This window comes from Myxine glutinosa, chromosome 2, assembly GCF_964187855.1.
Source record: "Myxine glutinosa chromosome 2, kmMyxGlut1.1, whole genome shotgun sequence".
NCBI classification, from domain to species: domain Eukaryota; kingdom Metazoa; phylum Chordata; class Myxini; order Myxiniformes; family Myxinidae; genus Myxine; species Myxine glutinosa.
Window position 1 is genome coordinate 89,588,226 of NC_136262.1, and position 15,102 is coordinate 89,603,327.

At 44.4% G+C, this 15,102-nt stretch overlaps 3 protein-coding genes across 5 annotated transcripts in view; 2 read left to right on the top strand and 1 right to left on the bottom strand.

The window, feature by feature from the left end:
- The window catches only part of LOC137421607 (uncharacterized), a 42,591-nt gene extending 40,546 nt beyond the window's left edge, over positions 1 to 2,045 (bottom strand). Inside the window, exon 1 of the mRNA XM_068107828.2 lies at positions 1,470 to 2,045. Within this exon, the coding sequence (XP_067963929.2) occupies positions 1,470 to 1,848 (379 nt within the window). The 5' untranslated portion in view covers positions 1,849 to 2,045. The remainder of the gene's footprint in view (positions 1 to 1,469) is intronic.
- Positions 1 to 15,102, top strand: part of MAD2L2 (mitotic arrest deficient 2 like 2) — a 136,795-nt gene that overhangs the window by 99,523 nt on the left and 22,170 nt on the right. The gene's annotated exons all lie outside the window — the stretch shown is intronic.
- MED16 (mediator complex subunit 16) overlaps positions 1 to 15,102 on the top strand; it is a 79,029-nt gene that overhangs the window by 59,299 nt on the left and 4,628 nt on the right. Inside the window, exons 1-8 of one of the 3 annotated variants that reach the window (XM_068107819.2) lie at positions 2,856 to 3,106; positions 3,279 to 3,389; positions 3,531 to 3,700; positions 3,812 to 4,158; positions 8,063 to 8,213; positions 12,375 to 12,471; positions 14,218 to 14,370; positions 14,605 to 14,852. In XM_068107819.2, the coding sequence (XP_067963920.1) occupies positions 2,983 to 3,106; positions 3,279 to 3,389; positions 3,531 to 3,700; positions 3,812 to 4,158; positions 8,063 to 8,213; positions 12,375 to 12,471; positions 14,218 to 14,370; positions 14,605 to 14,852 (1,401 nt within the window). In that variant the 5' untranslated portion in view covers positions 2,856 to 2,982. Of the gene's footprint in view, positions 1 to 2,855; positions 3,107 to 3,278; positions 3,390 to 3,530; positions 3,701 to 3,811; positions 4,159 to 8,062; positions 8,214 to 12,374; positions 12,472 to 14,217; positions 14,371 to 14,604; positions 14,853 to 15,102 lie in introns of those variants that run through there. The other 2 variants (XM_068107820.2, XM_068107821.2) reach the window with 2 other exon arrangements.

Genomic DNA, 15,102 nt, shown 5'->3' on the forward strand with positions numbered 1-15,102 from the left:
GAGCAGGGGTGGGCACCCGCATGAGGTTTGGGCTCGGGAGCCGCTACGGCCGCACCGAAACTCGCCTGCGTGTCCAAAGCCGCTTAGAACTTGTCGGCCTCGGCCGCGAACGCACGGGGTTCCGTCGTCGCGGAACCGGCCAACGCGAGGCGGACTCGTGCCGGCAGCTGGCGTCGAAATAATGCCCGGAATAGAGCGTTCGGGGTTTCGTCGCCCATGAGCGACAGCATATGGTCCATTCGGACCGACGGTCGCGTGTCACCGAGCTCGGGGAGGTCCAAGAGGCGATCGGCCCGTGCGTCCACCGTGAGGCCGAACGTGGCGAAGAGGAGACGCTTGATCGCCTCGTACCTGTCGTGGGCCGGTGGGTTCCTCAGGACCAACACGACGCGGGCGGCCGCGCCGGCCCCGAGGGAGGCGACCACGTGGCAGTAGCGTGTCTCGTCCGCCGTGATGCGTCAAAGCCTGAACTGGGCTTCGGCCTGCAGGAACCAGATCTCCACCTGAGCTTCCCAGAACTCGGGGAGCTTTATCGCTACCGCGTTGGTTGCCATGGCTGTGGCGGTTTCGAGTGGTCAGTGACGGCTGACCAAAACGTCGGAGTCACCAATGAAGCGCGCGCGGTGCTACGCGCGCGACTTGCTACCAAGGCGGAAGCGGACAACGCGGTTAAACAAAAGTGTCTTTATTGACAAGAGGTCACTGTAGCACTGGCGCGCTCCGGGCTGCGCGCCCAGTGTTTATCCTGAGGCCATGCCTACCCCTCGGGCGTGGCCACCGCCCACGGTGCGCGGAATGATGTCACCACGCCAGTGGGCTTTCCTGTCCGCCACACTGTTTGTTTGTCTCTTTGATTTGTTTTTGCGACAAATGTTAGCTCTTTCACGAGCCTACATTCTGTATATATTTAAAAATAATAAAAAAACGGTCTGAGTTCAGGAGAGCGATGCGACTTGAGTTTTGATTGGCTGTCCAGCTTTGCCCACCCCCACCTTTCAATATATAAATTGTGTTTTGAAATTAACGGATGCATGTGGTTTTTCACATGTTGTTGACAGAAACGTTGAGTCATTGTTGGTTCAATTAAAGGTTGGAGATCTTACCATGGAGTCGTTTGAATTTACTCCCAACAGCAAGTCCTTGCTTGTAATATGTAAAAAATATACAAATGTCACATACCCAAATGGGAACGCAGAACAGATACCTTTCCTTCCCTCGTCTACTGTATTTCCATCCGGCGCATGATGCAGAATTTGACGAAGAGTGAAACGTGCTTGTGTATGACGTTACATATACATATTTATTTTACATTGTACATAATACGTATGACGCATTTTAAATGGCAAAGTAATGACAACGACAATGTTAAAGCAATAGAAACTTTTAACAATATTACTTTATACAAGATTTCCCCCCAAATTTCATCACCAAATATAAGTTACAAAGAAATCCAAGTATTATTTACTCACCTTCTGTTCCTTCATTCATATCTTCAGCCTCATGTGAATTCGCGGAATTCATAACTTGGCTTCCAATAACAGTCGGTCGATTGTCCAGCACAGAATCCAGCTTCTCGTAATACTTGTTCTTTGTCGGAGCTAATCCAGTCTTGTTGTGGAGCTCCTTCAACTTTTTATATTCTTGCTTCATTTTCTTAATTTTCTCCCGACATTGCTTCGCACTCCGATGCACTCCCTTTTGGAGTAGCTGCGACGAAATTTGTGAATACACCCATTCATTACGAATGCTGAAATCGAGCTCACTTTGAATATTCTTGTCCGTCCAAATTTCCAGCAGCTCCTGAATCTCCTCAGGTTGCCAGGCCTGCATTTTGGATTCGCCTGCCATCTCAGCCTGTAGCCCCTGCGCGATTACGTCATGATATGATGCAGAAACATCAACGCGATGACGAAATTCAGATTTGATGGTCGTTCCTGCGTGATTACGTCATTATAGATGTACGACATCAACGCGATGACGAAATTCAGATTTGATGGTCGTTCCTGCGTGATTACGTCATTATAGATGTACGACATCAACGCGATGACGAAATTCAGATTTGAAAGGTGCCCCTGCGCGATTACGTCATGATATGATGCAGAGACATCAACGCGATGACGAAATTCAGATTTGACTGTCGTTCCTACGTGATTACGTCATTATATGATGCACGACATCAACGCGATGACGAAATTCAGATTTGACAACAAAAACCACGCGTATTTCGATGAAGCATGGGAGGCAAAGGGTTTACGTACCCTTTATTACTATTGTACAACCTTTTGTCTTATTTGTTCATCGATCCTAAACCTCTTTTCGTGATTCGTTTTGTCCATCGATTTGCATCACAGTGAAGCAGGCAGTATAGTATACCTATACGCTCTTCTCGTTATATGTGTTGATATTATCTATCTATGATCAGCATTCGAAGTACAAAACAGGTTTATTGTTCGACTCTGCCGTGGACGTGACTCCCCAGCACAGTGCAGACAGAACCAGCCAGCACCAACCGCGACACCCAACGTGGAAATTTTGCATCACGTATTGATATTTGATAACCACAATGGTGTAATTCGCGGCAGTGCCTTAATACATAATATTTGATCGACGTTCTTAAAGACTTAAACTATGCTGCCCTCCCATCTCATGTCCCAACCACTCCCATCTTATTTGCTTAAAACATACTTTTATAATGTTTATTTCATGACTAGTTAACGTGCATAGTTTATTGTGTCCTGAAGGAAATATCATAAGAAGTAAAGGTTTCATGTGGTATTGTGTATTTAAAAACGGCAATGACGTTTCCAAGGCTACGATAAACAAATTCACGTCTGAAGTTAAAAAAAATTAACAACAACAACAACAACAAATTTTGCGGCCTGCTGTGCTTGTTTGAACCGCCGGGAAGTTGGCGATGTCGGTGCTGTTTCGATTGTAGTGGAAGACTAAAGCCTCGTGGTTTTGTCTCACATCGATAGCATCATGGATGTGATGTACACATGCGAGCTGGACAGGAGGCAGAGGAGTCATTACTGTCCACCCCTGTCCCTTCATTGCGCCTGGTCGTGTCGGAATCTCATCGCCTTCACTTCAGAGAATGCGAACGGTCAGCGCGGCGGTGCCTGTCGCAAAATTTCACAACTACTACGATATTGTCCTCGGAACTGGAAACGTAGTTTGTATTCTGGTTATTTAACGAGCTTTGGCCTTTGTGTCCATGTTGGTGTAGTTCGCGTCGTATAATAGCTGCTGTCATGCTTTCTTCCTTAAATAAACAGATGACGCTTCATTCCCGATTCATATCATGGATCCAGAACACCCATGGGATGCCTGCACAGTGGCATCTGGGCACCAAGATCCCATTACCTGCCTACAGTGGGATCATGCTGGTAGGGTTTATTATACCAAATAAAGGTCAAACACAATGCATGTGTCGCGAGCGTTAACCTTTAACTTTCCGACCCAATATGGCCAGGGTACTATCTATTGCAGATCATTTACCTGCCTAGCCTCCATACGTGCATCCTCAGGTTCACGTCTTCTCTCTGGGGATGGCGGTGGACACGTACGCTGCTGGGGCATGACTGAAGGGCTTGTGGGAGGATGGGAATGCCAGGCAGAGGCAGCTTTGCCTGGTGAGCCATTGGTCACATTGGCATGGCTCCACAATGGGGTTAAACTGAACCTGCATCCTGACAAGGTGGTACAATTTGCCTGTTGTCCCATGTCTAACCATAGGTGCTCTTCCTTGAAATGCAACACCGTTTGCTTCCTTTGTTGACCTTGTGGCCCCGACCTTTCCCTTGTTCAGGCTGCAGCTTCCAATTTCTGCGAGAAATTCTCACGCGTGAAGTTTGCTCCGTCTCTCATGGCATTTGGTGGTCGTGCCACTGACGGCTGGATTGGCATTACTGGTGGAGGCCTGGTCTCTGTCTGGCTCCCGCGTGGGGGCGGTTCCGCCGCGGGACTCTTTGGAGGCCAAGGTGGTTCTGTGGTAAATGAGCAAGAGGGATCCGGAAGTCGTTTGCTGACAACAACAGAGCCACTATGCCACGGAAGAAGCCGTGTGGCGTTGGCAGATGTGACCTTCACAAGTGGTGGCCAGGTGGTGGTTGGTGTAAGCTCTGGCTCAGCACACGCTCCCATACACTTTTATCGGTGAGATTTTCTACGAACGTTATTATCCGCCCTTATTTTAAGAAAGGCAATAGCAAAGCCCACTGCTACTTTATTGGTGCATTTCGACACTACTTCATGTTGTTCAAAAAAATATATTTTTGTATGCAGTGTCCAGGCTCGTGAAGGCAGAACGGATCAGAGCACAGACAGAACGGATCAGGATGTAATGTTCAGAATAAAAGGAGCAATAGAAAGGGAGTGGGGCAGTGGAGTGTAATGAGCCTGGATTTTGGAAGTTTCACTAGAGGGGGGTTTATTGGCAGACCACGTGTGTCCTGCAGAAACCTGTGGGGAGAGTGGCAGGAGGGGAGGGACAGCACAGAACATTAAAATGACAGAGCATGTAAGATCAGAAAGGAGGCGGTAGAGCAGGGGTGGGTAATAATTTCACGAGGGGGCCTCATAAGGATTTTGGTATGTTGTTGTGGGCCGCATATCTGTGTTGTAATAAAGTATATAAAGTATAATAAACATACATACATACAGTTCACCATCTAAAAAACTAATCGAACAAGAAAGAGCAATTGGAGATTACAGACCCTCGCCAGGGCGTGTTTTAGTGGTTTTTAAGGCTTTTGTGTTAAAACAAATATGGCGGCCGAACCACATGACCAATGACATCATCATTATTTTTTTTCTCCACCAATTTATCCCTAGATGACTCTCCATAATTTTTTTCTTGATCGGATGAAGTTTTTTACTTGTCAAATTATGATGTCATAATGGAGGCACCTATGACATCATCATTAACATATTTTATTCCCCATGGAGAGTTCTTTACAATGAGGCATGTCTCAATTTTTTCTATTCAGCACTTTCGGAGATATAGAGGTGCAAAGTTTTTCGGTTTTTCCAAGATGGTGGCCGAACCACGTGACCGATGACGTCATCATTTTTTTTTTCTCCACCAGTTTATGCCGACATGGCGCTCAAGAAATTGCATCTTCATTGGATGAAGTTTTGTACTTGTCGAATTATCGAATTATGACGTCATAATGGAGGCCTTAGGCCGAGAGAGTTAAAAATTGGGCAGTCTATTCCAGGGCAAGACAAATATGTGTGTAAAGTATGGTGATTCTATGTGCAACGATGTAGACGTAGTACTGCGCACAAACAGACAAACCAACCAATCAACATACTTGCCGGAATATTTCCGGCAAGTAACAAACAAGAAATATGTAGTGCATAGCATGATACTTGCGAAATCCCTAGAATAAGTTGTTGGCCTTTGAAGACCTCAAAAATACTTGGTGGTTGAATTTATTGACCAGATATGCAAGTCCTCTTCAAATTTCAAGTCAATTGGATGAAAATGGAGGATTTTAGAAATTTGGCCTATGTTGACCTTTTTGGTCTATGTTGACCTCAAAAATAGTTTTTGTTATTATTATTATTATTTTGTATACAAGATCGAGGCTCGTGTAAGAGCTAGCACATTAAACACACATTAGCACATAAAACACAAAAACATAAACGGACACATAATACAACAAAGGGAGTGGGAGACGAGATGGGGAGAGAGAGGGAAGCACCCAAGCACAACAGTAGAGAGCAGGGACATCGGGAGATCTGTCGCAGGGAGAGGGCTTGGGGGGTTTGGGAGGGAGGGGAGAGAGGGAGTACACGGTATAAAACAAATTGATACCACTAGGAATTGAAGTCGGAGATTGAAAGAGGTGGATTTGGGGTGTATTAACGGGGGTAGAAAAGATCAAGGTTTTGGATGGGCGAAGATAACAGATGGTGGTGAACAGCTGTTTTAAACCATCTCGTGCGAATGTCTGGCTTTCTCTTCATCAGATATTTTCTTATATTTGGCTGCATGTTTGCTCTCGAAGTGTCAGTTCAAGTTGTATTATTTGAATATGGCGACACTTTCTTTGCAAACTAACACACACTCAGCTTTCACTGCTACATCTGTGAAGAAGTATTTTAAAGTCCACTCCTTGTTAAACACTCGTCATTCAGCATCTTCTTTTCTCTTCTTTGATAAACTCCTATTTGTATCCCTCCACTGAGGTGCAACAAATGCAAATTCCTTCAAAACTGAAAACTATATAGCTCATTTTCATGCAGCTCCAATGCTGAAGCATTGGCTGCTATGATTAGCAACATAATCATAGCAACCAATTATAGGCCCGTATCCTGCACGCGGTATTTGTATTGTTTTTCTGCTGTATGATGTTGATAACACTGATAACGTAAGTTAAAAGTTCTCCAAATCTTATTGTTTCGACTGTGTTTAAATAACCATTTTGATCAAAATGGAACAAACTGGTTTTTTGTTTCAAGTGCTGAAGAATATTCTGGAACGGGAGTCATGGCGGGCCGGACAGAAGTAATATATGGGCCCTGTAGTGGATATATGGGACAGAGACCTTAATTTTTATCTGCCCATGCTACTAATTTCTCAACATAAATTTAACGCTCATGTCGATTTCCGGAACATTGAGAAATGCTGTTGGACTTGGGATCAAGACAAAAGATGTGAAACGTTACATATTGTTTTCCTCGAATTTATCAGTAGGTCATGATTTTCGAAATGCGTAATATTTTTCAATCGCCTGGACAAGTGGGATATGGGGCTGGAAGGATGGCCGAGAGGTACTCTTAGCCGTGTCACCCGGGTTTGAATCTCGGCCCAATTACAAACTGCCATCCTGGTGTTTCACAGGCCAGGTGATTCTTCAGTGTGTGTGCCATATCTTGGATTGATGATAAACTGAGTGTCATGTCTGTCAACATTAGTTAGTGGATGTTAAAGATCCCGTGGTGTCCTTCGCGAAGTGTAGGCAAGCTATAGACGGCACCATGAAGACATTCCAAATTCCTGCCCTAATTACATATGGCACTGCATCAGCGGCACAGCCATGCATGCCCCACCAATGATGCTACTCACAGCCATGTGCTTCTTACTAATAGTCAGGTTCACTATGTTTTTTCGTTCAAAATTTTGGTAGATTAGCAAAACTATACATTTTTGGAATATTCAGAGCATGAGGAATCCAAAAATTAATGTTTGCATTTGCGTAGACACCTTTGCGAAAATGACACTCAGGACAGTGATGGAGATCTGTAAAAGCATATTCCTGAACGGTATAGACCTCGTAGATCCTGTGTATAGGACTTATAGTTCAATCTGATACTACCTATAACTTCCTATAACAACCTATAACTTCAAAGGACTTGCAATATCATGTATTATGTAATACAGTTATATCACAAATATAAAGACAATGGTTTTCAATTACCTTTGTCTGTTGCTTTTCTATAATCCTGAGCACTATTTTGAGGCCTTTATTGGATTCCTTGACCCAGAAAACATCGGATTAGCATTTTTAATTAAGTCTCTAGGTTGACTAGAAGCCGAGATCGCGCAAAATATGTATTTTATGGCGGACATTTTCAAAATCCAAAATGGCGGCCATGCAGGTGTCTGTGCAAATACCAACATTGATTTTCAGATTCTCCATGCTCTGAAGATTCCAAAAATGTACAGGTTTGCTAATCCCAAAATTTTGAAAGAAATTATATTTGTTAACATAGTGAACCTGACTATCTTCATCACTGTCCTGAGTGTCATTTTCGCAAAGGTGTCTACGCAAATGTAAACATTAATTTTTGGATTCCTCATGCTCTGAATATTCCAAAAATGTATAGTTTTGCTAATCTACCAAAATTTTGAACGAAATTACATTTGTTAACATAGTGAACCTGACAATAAAGAAGAAGCGGGAGATAAGCATGTGCCGACTATATAACTTTCTTTACACATTGACAACCTGTGAGAAAAAAATAGTTAAATACTGTACAACTTTCATAGCTACAGATGTCACCTCCCTCCATTTTATTGTAATTTAGAGATTTTTCTTTATTTTCCTAGTGTTTGTGTTAGTGTGGTGCGAGAGAAGGCAAGACTGAATGTGGAGCTCATGGCGGGAATTTTCCTTCGCACAGCCACAGATCCGGCCCGCAGGGATCGCTTCCCAGCCGTAGGACACCTACGCTTTGTATCACGGGAAAGCCCTGACCAGGTGAGGCCCCAGCCCATCAGACTGGACCTTTTCACATGTTAATATATCATGAAGTGTATGAACTTCATGAAATGTATAAAACCTGTTATTTATCATTTTAGTTGTGTGTATGTATTGTCCTGTCCGTGGCCGATAAATGTCGGCCTCAGACGAATAGCCGAAACGAGCTTTAACTCCGAGGTGTACTTCTAACCTTGGTGGGATTGTCTTTGGCACACGTGGGGAATGCCCGAAGCCTTATCTGATCGGGAACACATGGGGTTATTCCGAACCCACAAAACAAAGAAACGAACTAGGACAAGAAAAGTAAAATTCAACAAATAATGATTTAATGAAAATAAATGCAAAGACAATAAAAATGTTGAGGGAAAAACTTTTTCCTAATTTGAGACATCTCCACTCAGACTCGTACACAAACAAGGGGGGAAGATAAATAAAAATAACTTCCCTTACTGTAGGGCTGACCCTCAGCTCTGGCCCCAAAGTGCGTCGAGGGTGCGTTGGTCATTGCTGCCGGTGTAGCCGCTTGTGCGGGACGCGCCCCGATAATGGCGCTGAAACCACACATCAGAAAACGCCCAGGTGCGAGCAGGCACTCGACCAGCCCTTCTTCGCTTCCACTGCAAAGCGCAACGCGGCCTCAGCTCCCCCGAAAGACACCACAGTCCAGCAACACCCCCTCCTCCAACGTTGCAAAAACTCCACAATGCTCCGAATGTTCTCTGCAGGAGCGCGCACGAGAGGAGCGACCATCCGCCATGCAGCCAGAACCAGAAGAAGAGAATGTGACCACCTCCAACAAACGTCACGACAAAGAGAACAAGATGGCGATACCGCGTCTTTCTTCTTCGGCTCTCGAATGTTCGACGCTGACGTCGTACTCTGTCCAATCACCGAGCGCTATTCCATCATCCATGACTCCGACCAGTCACGAAGCTCGGAGAGTAGTTTCCCTATCATGAGTCGTCGGGGGGGGGGGGGGGGGGGGGTGGAGTCTAATCTCTTTTCGGGACTGTTCGATGATGAAATGCTGTTTCTGTCGGCCCTGGCGGCGTTGTGAGCGAATGAGTCCATTACATCGCTGTTGTTGTTTGGTGGTGTTTTAATTGTAATAAAGACGGAGGGAAGATCACAGGGGACGAATTACATACTGGGGAATTATTCTTTAAGCCCTATAATTAATTGCCACAAAGCCATGTCCCTTATGGCAACATGCAAGCGCTCTTACCTGGACAGACGGCCTACTTACTACATCGAGATTCTCCATGGCATACGGAGCATTCTAATCGACACATTTCTAACTTTCCTGTGGTATTTCATGCCTACCCCCACCCCCACAAACGTAACAGTATTTTAAAAATGTAAAACAGTATTTAAAACAAACGTAACAGTATTTTTACAAAAGGTAAAAAAAATGTATTTTTAAAAATGTTTAACCCCATTAACCCAACTCCCCTCTCACCATTATTACTTGTATGTTACTTACTGTGTTGCGTTCCCTCCTCTTTCGCCCCTTTTTCTGTTCATTCATTCCCCTGCTTGTTGTGTCTGAACGTGGCCCCACTGCAGCCTCTGTCAGTTTGTTGCCTTTTTACCCTTTGCCACCTCGTTCTTCCATGAGCTTTGATCTTGCATAGAAAGAAATAACTCTCAAACATAAGAGTAGGTTGACATACAGCTCATCTACTACTTATTTAACGTCCTCAATTAATCCCAAGTCTTGATGAGGTCGGCCGCAGGATTGCTCCAAATCTTTCATGAACTGGTGAACAACACCTGAACCTCGACTGAAGCTGGTTGGGGCAAATATTTGGAACTTGTTCCAGGGTGCTGGTGATAACTCGCATACTCATCGTGAAGTACATCATGGAAGTTTCAGACAGGACATCCAGCTTAACGTCCATGGGAGGGATGGCACACTTTGTGATGCAATTCCCTGTCTGCAAAACACTTATCTGACAGTTTATAATTGGGCCGAGAATCAAACCCATACCAGACACATAGGTGCCTGATTTTTGGAAAAAATTAAAACTCCCAACACATCACTAAACTTCATTATACGACTTTATAAATTTATAAACTTCATTATGTTCAGGCAAAATACCTTTGCATTTATTGGCCATGGTCAGAAAAATGTATGATCTTTCTGTCTTGAGCCAATTACCTGAGGTTGAAATGGGAAATCTTCATGTGATGTCATGTTATAATGGCATTCTTTGGAAGCATCTTCTTTTGAGAACAACCTTTTTTTTTTTGCGTATTGTAAATGCAAAAGCACTACAACATAATATCTCCAATAAATATTGCAATTAGTCTTATTTGACGAGCGGCTCGCTGGTGGAGTTTGTAACGTCTTGTTTTATTGTCCTCGCTGATGTTGCTTTGATTCCCCCCGACTGCTCAGCGGAAGCTTCCTTTTCCATTCAAGGGTAAATTGTATTCCTCAAAGTTTTCATAAATGTTTGGTGAAAAGACCAGAGATTTTTTTTTCCCTTGATTTACGAGTGCGTCACTTAGAAGATATACAAATCTATTCTTGTTGGCGAGCGTTTATTCTCTCTCCAGCTCGCATCTTTATTCCTTTTACCTTCTCTTTGCAGGTTTTATGCAATGGGAGCTGAGAAAAATTGTTTGAAGTGTTTAATTTACTTCAATCCACCAAACATATTTTCGCCCACACATTGTTGCTTGCATGTTGCAAATTTTTATTCCTTTCATCAGGGTATAATGATGTGTATGTGTTGAGAAGATGTATTGTAAGATATATATGATGATGTATTCAATAGGGTTCCACGTGAAGTATTGACATGGGCATTGAGGAAGTTAGGAGTGGAGGAATGGTTGATCAGAGTAGTGATGGCAATGTACAAAAGAGTGCGCACAGCTGTAAGGACGAAGGACGGGAATAGTGGTGAGTTTGAGGTGAAGGTGGGAGTGCATCAGGGGTCGGTACTAAGTCCACTACTATTTGTAGCTGTGATGGAGGTGCTGGCTCAGAACGTAAAGGAGGGTTTACCATGGGAGTTGTTGTATGCAGATGATCTGGTGTTGATTGCGGAAAGTATGGATGGACTGAAGGAAAAGATGAACAAGTGGAAGGAATGTATGGAGACAAAAGGTCTGAAGGTGAATATAGGAAAGACGAAGGTGATGGCAAGTGGTAAAGCATGTGGTGAGGTGGAAAGAACTGGGAAGTGGCCATGCGCTGTGTGCAGGAAGGGTGTCGGAGTGAACTCCATTCAATGTACAATGTGCGCTGAGTGGGTTCATCAAAAATGTAGTGGTCTGAGAGGGTCATTAACCAGTGTGGCAGCTACATTCAAATGTAAGGTGTGCACAGAGGGAGCTGCAGATGGAGGAAATGTTGAGTTCGATCTTGGATACGGCATGAAGCTGGAAGGTGTGAAAACATTTTTTTACCTCGGAGACATGCTGAATGGAGAAGGTGGATCAGACTCGGCAACGGTTGCAAGAGTGAGATGTGCATGGAAGAAGTTTCGGGAACTGAGTGGCGTGCTGATGAGGAGGGGAGTGTCGTTGAAGCTGAAGGGAAAGGTGTATGCTGCATGTGTGAGAAGTGTTATGATTTATGGGAGCGAGACATGGGTAATGAACGTAGAGCAGCAACGAAGGCTGGAAAGGGTGGAAATGCGAATGGTTCGGTGGATGTGCGGAGTATCATTGAGAGAGAGGAAGACAAATGATGAATTGCGAAAGATGATGGGAATAGAGCCTGTGATTGATGCTGTGAAGAGGAACAGGTTGAGATGGTTTTGGTCATGTGTTGAGGAAGGATGAAAGTGACTAGTTGAGAAGAGTGATGGAAATGAATGTAGAAGGAAGTAGAGGACGGGGAAGACCGAGAAAGACTTGGCTAAAGATGGTGGAAGAAGAAATGCGGGCAAGGGGGTTAACAAGGAGAGATGCAGAAAATAGGGCAAAATGGAGAAGATTGTCATGGGGACCGCAAGGCTAACCCCCGCTCTAGCAGGGAAAATGGCCTTAAAATGCATGTTGTTGTTGTTGTTGTTGTAGGGTATAATGATGGTAATGACAAAGTACAAGTGAAGCTGTGTGCTGATACGATTTTCTGTCACTTTGTAATCGCTGGCTGCACACTCATCCCATGAAATGCCCAAATCCCACTCTCTGCCTTGGCAGGTACTGGTATGTGTCTTGGGAGCGACAGGTAGTATGGTGGAAAGCTGGACCCTGCGGAAAGAATGCCTGGCACCCTCAAAGCTCTTTCCTGGTGTTGGTAATGTTACATCTTAGTGGAAAATGGGATTTTCAGTACAGTATAGTAATAACACCATTGACGAAGTAGATGCGTTCCTGGCATCCACTTAGTTGTTGGAAACATCATTGCCAGAAGTAGATATAACATGGAGTGAATGGAGATAGGTTAGATAGGTACTTCGTTATACTGTACATACTGTACAAGAGGTAAACGACGAACAAATACAGTACAATAACAATAAAGAGCAATCAGATATTGCAGACCCTTGCCAGGATGTTTTCGGTGTTTTTAAGGCCTTTGTGTTCAAACAAATACGGCGGCCGAACCACGTGACCGATAACGTCATTGTTATTTTTTTCCTCCACCAATTTATTCCTAGATTATGCTCAAGAAATTTCAGCTTGATCGGATGAAGTTTTGTACTTGTTCGAATTATGATGTCATAATGGAGGCACATATGACATCATCGTTAACATATTTGATTCCCCATGGAGAGTTCTTTACAATGAGCTCTGTCTCAATGTTTTCTATTCAGCGCTTTCGGAGATGTCGAGGTGCAAAGTTTTTCCGTTTTTCCAAGATGGCGGCCAAACCACGTGACCTATGACGTCATACTTATTAAAAAATTATACAGGTGGAGTATAATTATACATCTGCCCCTATGGTGAAAATGTCCTGTCAATCCGACCAACGGTCGCAGAGAAAATCATATTTATTCTGTGCGTACAAACAAACAAACGGACTCAAATGCAATAGCATCTCCTCTGGCGAGGGTAATAATAAAAAGCATTTAATTGCACTTAGCAGTGATTTTTGTCAGAGCTTGCATCGCTATGAATACCACCGCTGCTTTCGCTCCGTCATGGCAACGGTGACTGGCAGTCGGCTAATGGTGGAAAGAACTGCCAGGACCCCGGTTGACAGACCTGGCTCTGACTCTTGTGTCTCACCTGAGATACGAACGCTGTGAATGTTCGTTCATTTTTAGCTCACCTGGAACGAAGTTCAGGGGAGCTTATGCAATGGCACGTCGTCCGTCCGTCCGTTCGTCCGTAAATACTTGCAACTTCTCCGAAACCGCGGAAGGGATTGTGACCAATCTTGGCACAAATGTTATTTGTTGTGTTGTGACTAAAGTTTGTTCACGGCATTAAAATATATCAGGGTCTAAGGGGGTTTACCGGGTGTCAACGTGGATCCAGGTTTGACCCCCACCCCCCCCCCCCCCAAAAATAGGAATTTGCTTGTTCCTCTGAAACTACACACACTATTACGATCAAACTTGACCACAACCTTCACTACCCGTGCTGTACCAAAGTTTGTTCACGGCATTAAAAAAAATCTGCCCCTTTAGGGGTGTACGGGGAGTCCTTTCCACACACCCCCCCCTCCCCCCCCCCCCCCACAACTGGTAATGCTTTGTGCTGATTGGCTGAAAGTGTAAACAAAAGGCTGTGACATTGTGTTTTCAAGGATTGTGTTGTGTTTTGCTGTTGCAGTTTTTGAGTATTTTTGAGTTTCTCTTTTATTTTTATTTTTAAGCCAAAATAAAAGGGAATGCCAGACTTTGTTATAAAGTTGCTTCATTACCAGAGGATTGGTTAATTAATGGAGGTGTGCTTGTACTGTACTTGAAGAGTAGTGGAGGTGCTAATGGGAGCAATCTTACAATCTCAAACAAAGATAAGTGGGTTAATGCGGAAGGGTTAAAGAAAGTTTGGTTTTGATTTTTGCCACATTTGATGTGGCGTTGTGTGCTTTCAGGAGATAAATCGCCTACACTGCTACGCTGGAACCTCATAGCAATCTCGGCAGAGATGGACAGGGTTACCGCACTTGCTCCGCCTGGCATTCCACTCTCAGTGACTGGCTCTGACCTCAAAGCAGCGACCGACTCTCGTTTCTTCCCTGGCCTGGGTTTGATCTCCACACACTTGTGCCATAATTTCATCATTTTGCCCCGCCATCATCTCGTCCTTGCCCGGCCCGAATTTGGAACTGACCCTGCGTTATGTCTTCCTTTCCCCATGCTTATCTTTCCTCTGCTCTTCAACATTTTACTTTTCTAAATGAGGAGCTCATTAGAATTGGTAATGTGATTGGTGGGATACTACTATTTCCTTAAGTAGATTATTTATTCCTCTCTCCTAGGCATAGCGGTGGCTCTGACTGATGGCTCTGTGCAGATTCTCCACCGGTTTAGCTTACAGCGCCTGGCTACTCTATCGCTTTCGCTTTCCTCAACTGCTCCCTCTTCTACCCCGTTGGCCACTCGCTCTCTTGACGAACCATCTCTCAAGCGGCCAAGAACTGCCGGCTGCCCACCCACCGCCCATCTACTTGCAGCTGAATTCTCTCCAGCCTGCACTGCCCTTCTTGGGCTGGATTCAAATGGAAAGGTAGCTTGTTTGAGTTGAAACATAATGGAACAGGAGAACCTCAATGTGAGGTTGTTGGGGTTGGGCACACGACGAATAGTCTTACACGGAGGGAAAGGATGCCTTTGGGAGTCTTGAGGAGAGGAGCTATGTCAACTCTGAGGAGCATTCAGGAATGGTGCAGCAGGAATTGGGAAGGCAGGGAAATGGATAATGCTGTGCTGATGACGCTTTATCAAGGCGAATGTGTTGGAAAACAGCTATTGATATG